Source organism: Trichechus manatus, unplaced genomic scaffold (genome assembly GCF_000243295.1).
Source record: "Trichechus manatus latirostris isolate Lorelei unplaced genomic scaffold, TriManLat1.0 scaffold00024, whole genome shotgun sequence".
Lineage (NCBI taxonomy): Eukaryota > Metazoa > Chordata > Mammalia > Sirenia > Trichechidae > Trichechus > Trichechus manatus.
In genome coordinates, this window is record NW_004443960.1 from 2,684,292 (window position 1) to 2,686,403 (window position 2,112).

Genomic DNA, 2,112 nt, shown 5'->3' on the forward strand with positions numbered 1-2,112 from the left:
GCCCTGCTTGACCACAGCGCTGGGCTGACCAGCAGGTAGTGCCCATCCTGCAGGTGGCGATGTGGTCTCACCAGGGGCCTCCCCAGTCCCTGGGAGATGACTCCTGACAGCTTTTCAGGTAACGACATGCTTTTTTGTTTTTTGACATAAAAACGATAGCCGATTAGATAAAGAGAATTTACAGCAAAGATAGAGAACAAGGAGAAGGGGTCTGGGCCCCAGTGGGGGGCTTCCCAGGCATGCCTGAGCCCTTGAGGACTGGCTGGGGTCACACGTATGAAGGACCGAGCTGGATACCGTCCACAAGGACCTCCACATGTTCCCCCAACACCCTCCGGTGTAGACGCCATCGGGCTCCCATCCCTCAGATGGAGAGCCTGGTTTCCGTCGATGCGGTGCCTTCTTAGGGCTAACAGCCAATGAGGGATGGTCTGGGTTCTGGTCTCCTGACTCTAAAGCTTGTTCCCAGCAGGGGCATAAAGAAGAGGATGAGAGTGAAGAGGCTCAGGTAGGACCCGGGGAATGCCATGGTGGGGAGGCGGTCTGCTGAAGGGGGAATTTTCCTTCTGAGACCAGAGTGGGCAGGAGGCCTGAGCAGTTAGTGTCACCCTCAGGCTATATCTCCTCCAGATGAGAAAACTCCAAACACTCTGTCCAAATTGACTTCGACCGAAATGGGCCAAGGCCCTACTGTGCCTCACGCTCACTTTCCAGAAACGCTGGCCTGGGTGGTGTCTGTTCAGGTAGACGCGAGCTCAGGCCCCCTCCCGGTCGGGCTACGTGCTCTTAGGTGTGGTCAGGCCGCTCCGAACCCTGCTGGCCTCACAGACTAAACAGGTAGCCCTGCGTCCCGCTGTGCTGAGAGAGGACGGAACTGAAGTGTGGGAACTGCACCTTGGAAACTCCCTGGGTGGCATGACTAGCTTGCCCTCAACTACTAAGCTAAAGGTTGGCGATTCGAACCTACCCAGCTGTGCCATGGAAGAAAGGCCCGGCACCCTGCTTCTATAAAGATTACTGCCAAGAAAACCCTATGGACCAGTTGTATTCTGACACATGGGGTCGCCATGAGTTGGAATGGACTCAACAGCAACCAGTTGTTTTCTGGTTTGGAACTGCACCCTGTGGCCCCAGGTGCTTGCCCTGCAGTCAAGCTCGACGTGGCTTTGTCCCCTCTTTTGCTGCCCTGTCCTTGCTGTGGTGAGGAGGAGATTTGTGAGTCCTTAGGCGGGAGAAGAAAACAGGACCAGCAGGGCCACGGTGTTACCAGAGCTGCACCTTGAATCCCGTGTGCGTTCTGACACCCTTGCTTTCTGCTGCTGCAGGCCCCCCACCCCTAAGGCAGAGCTGGGTCCTCTCTCCCACCCGCCACCCGGTTCTGATGCGGCTGCCTTTCCTAGGTTCCAGGTCACCAGCATCCTTGTCAAGACATGCTTTCTGAGTCAGACGAGACGGGGCCTTTGGAGGCCGCTCAGGAGTCACCTCACAAGACTGAGCCCGAAGAGCTGCATGCTGACGGGGCATCACAGGGAGAAGGGGCTCCAAGTGCACGGAGGTGGGCGCCCCTGAGGCGTGGCTTCAGGGAGAAGGCTCTTCTGCCTGGCAGAGGTGAGCAGGTGGGAGGCAAATTGAGCCGAGGAGGCAGGGGAGAGGCGAGAGGGAGGTGGGAAGAAAGGGGGAGGTGAGCAGAGGCCGTGCAGAGAGGTGCTCCCCAGGGCGGCAGCAGTGAAAGTGGTGGTCGCTCCCAGGGCAAGGGTGCTCATGCCTGGACAGGGCACAAGAGCTGCCTGCAACACGCATGGAGACAGCCCCCCATGTCTGCACGCACCGCATCCTTACAGACGCCCCTATGAGGTCTTACAGCATAGAGCCGCTGTTCTTAGGCCCAAGAAAATGTGGCATTTGAAGGACCATGGATGTCCCTGGAGGCCAGCGCTGAGCCGCTCAGGGGTAGCAGGGCCCAGCAGGGGAGCCGGCCGCCTGAGGTCCCCTCTCCTCCCCCAGCCCGCCCCTCTCCGCAGGTCCCGGCTGTTTCCCGGGAGGGGAGAACCAGAGACCGGCAGATGGCTGCAGCGCTCCTCACTGCCTGGTCCCAGGTGAGTGGATCCCTCT

At 59.1% G+C, this 2,112-nt stretch overlaps 1 protein-coding gene across 5 annotated transcripts in view; it reads left to right on the forward strand.

Annotated features, from left to right (window-relative positions):
- The window catches only part of ZNF205 (zinc finger protein 205), a 32,915-nt gene that overhangs the window by 1,663 nt on the left and 29,140 nt on the right, over positions 1 to 2,112 (forward strand). The window contains exons 2-4 of one of the 5 annotated variants that reach the window (XM_023728419.1): positions 470 to 508; positions 1,401 to 1,608; positions 2,005 to 2,096. The exons of 1 other annotated variant lie outside the window; for it this stretch is intronic. In XM_023728419.1, the coding sequence (XP_023584187.1) occupies positions 1,431 to 1,608; positions 2,005 to 2,096 (270 nt within the window). In that variant the 5' untranslated portion in view covers positions 470 to 508; positions 1,401 to 1,430. Of the gene's footprint in view, positions 1 to 15; positions 509 to 609; positions 1,609 to 2,004; positions 2,097 to 2,112 lie in introns of those variants that run through there. 3 more of the 5 variants (XM_023728420.1, XM_023728418.1, XM_023728421.1) reach the window with 3 other exon arrangements.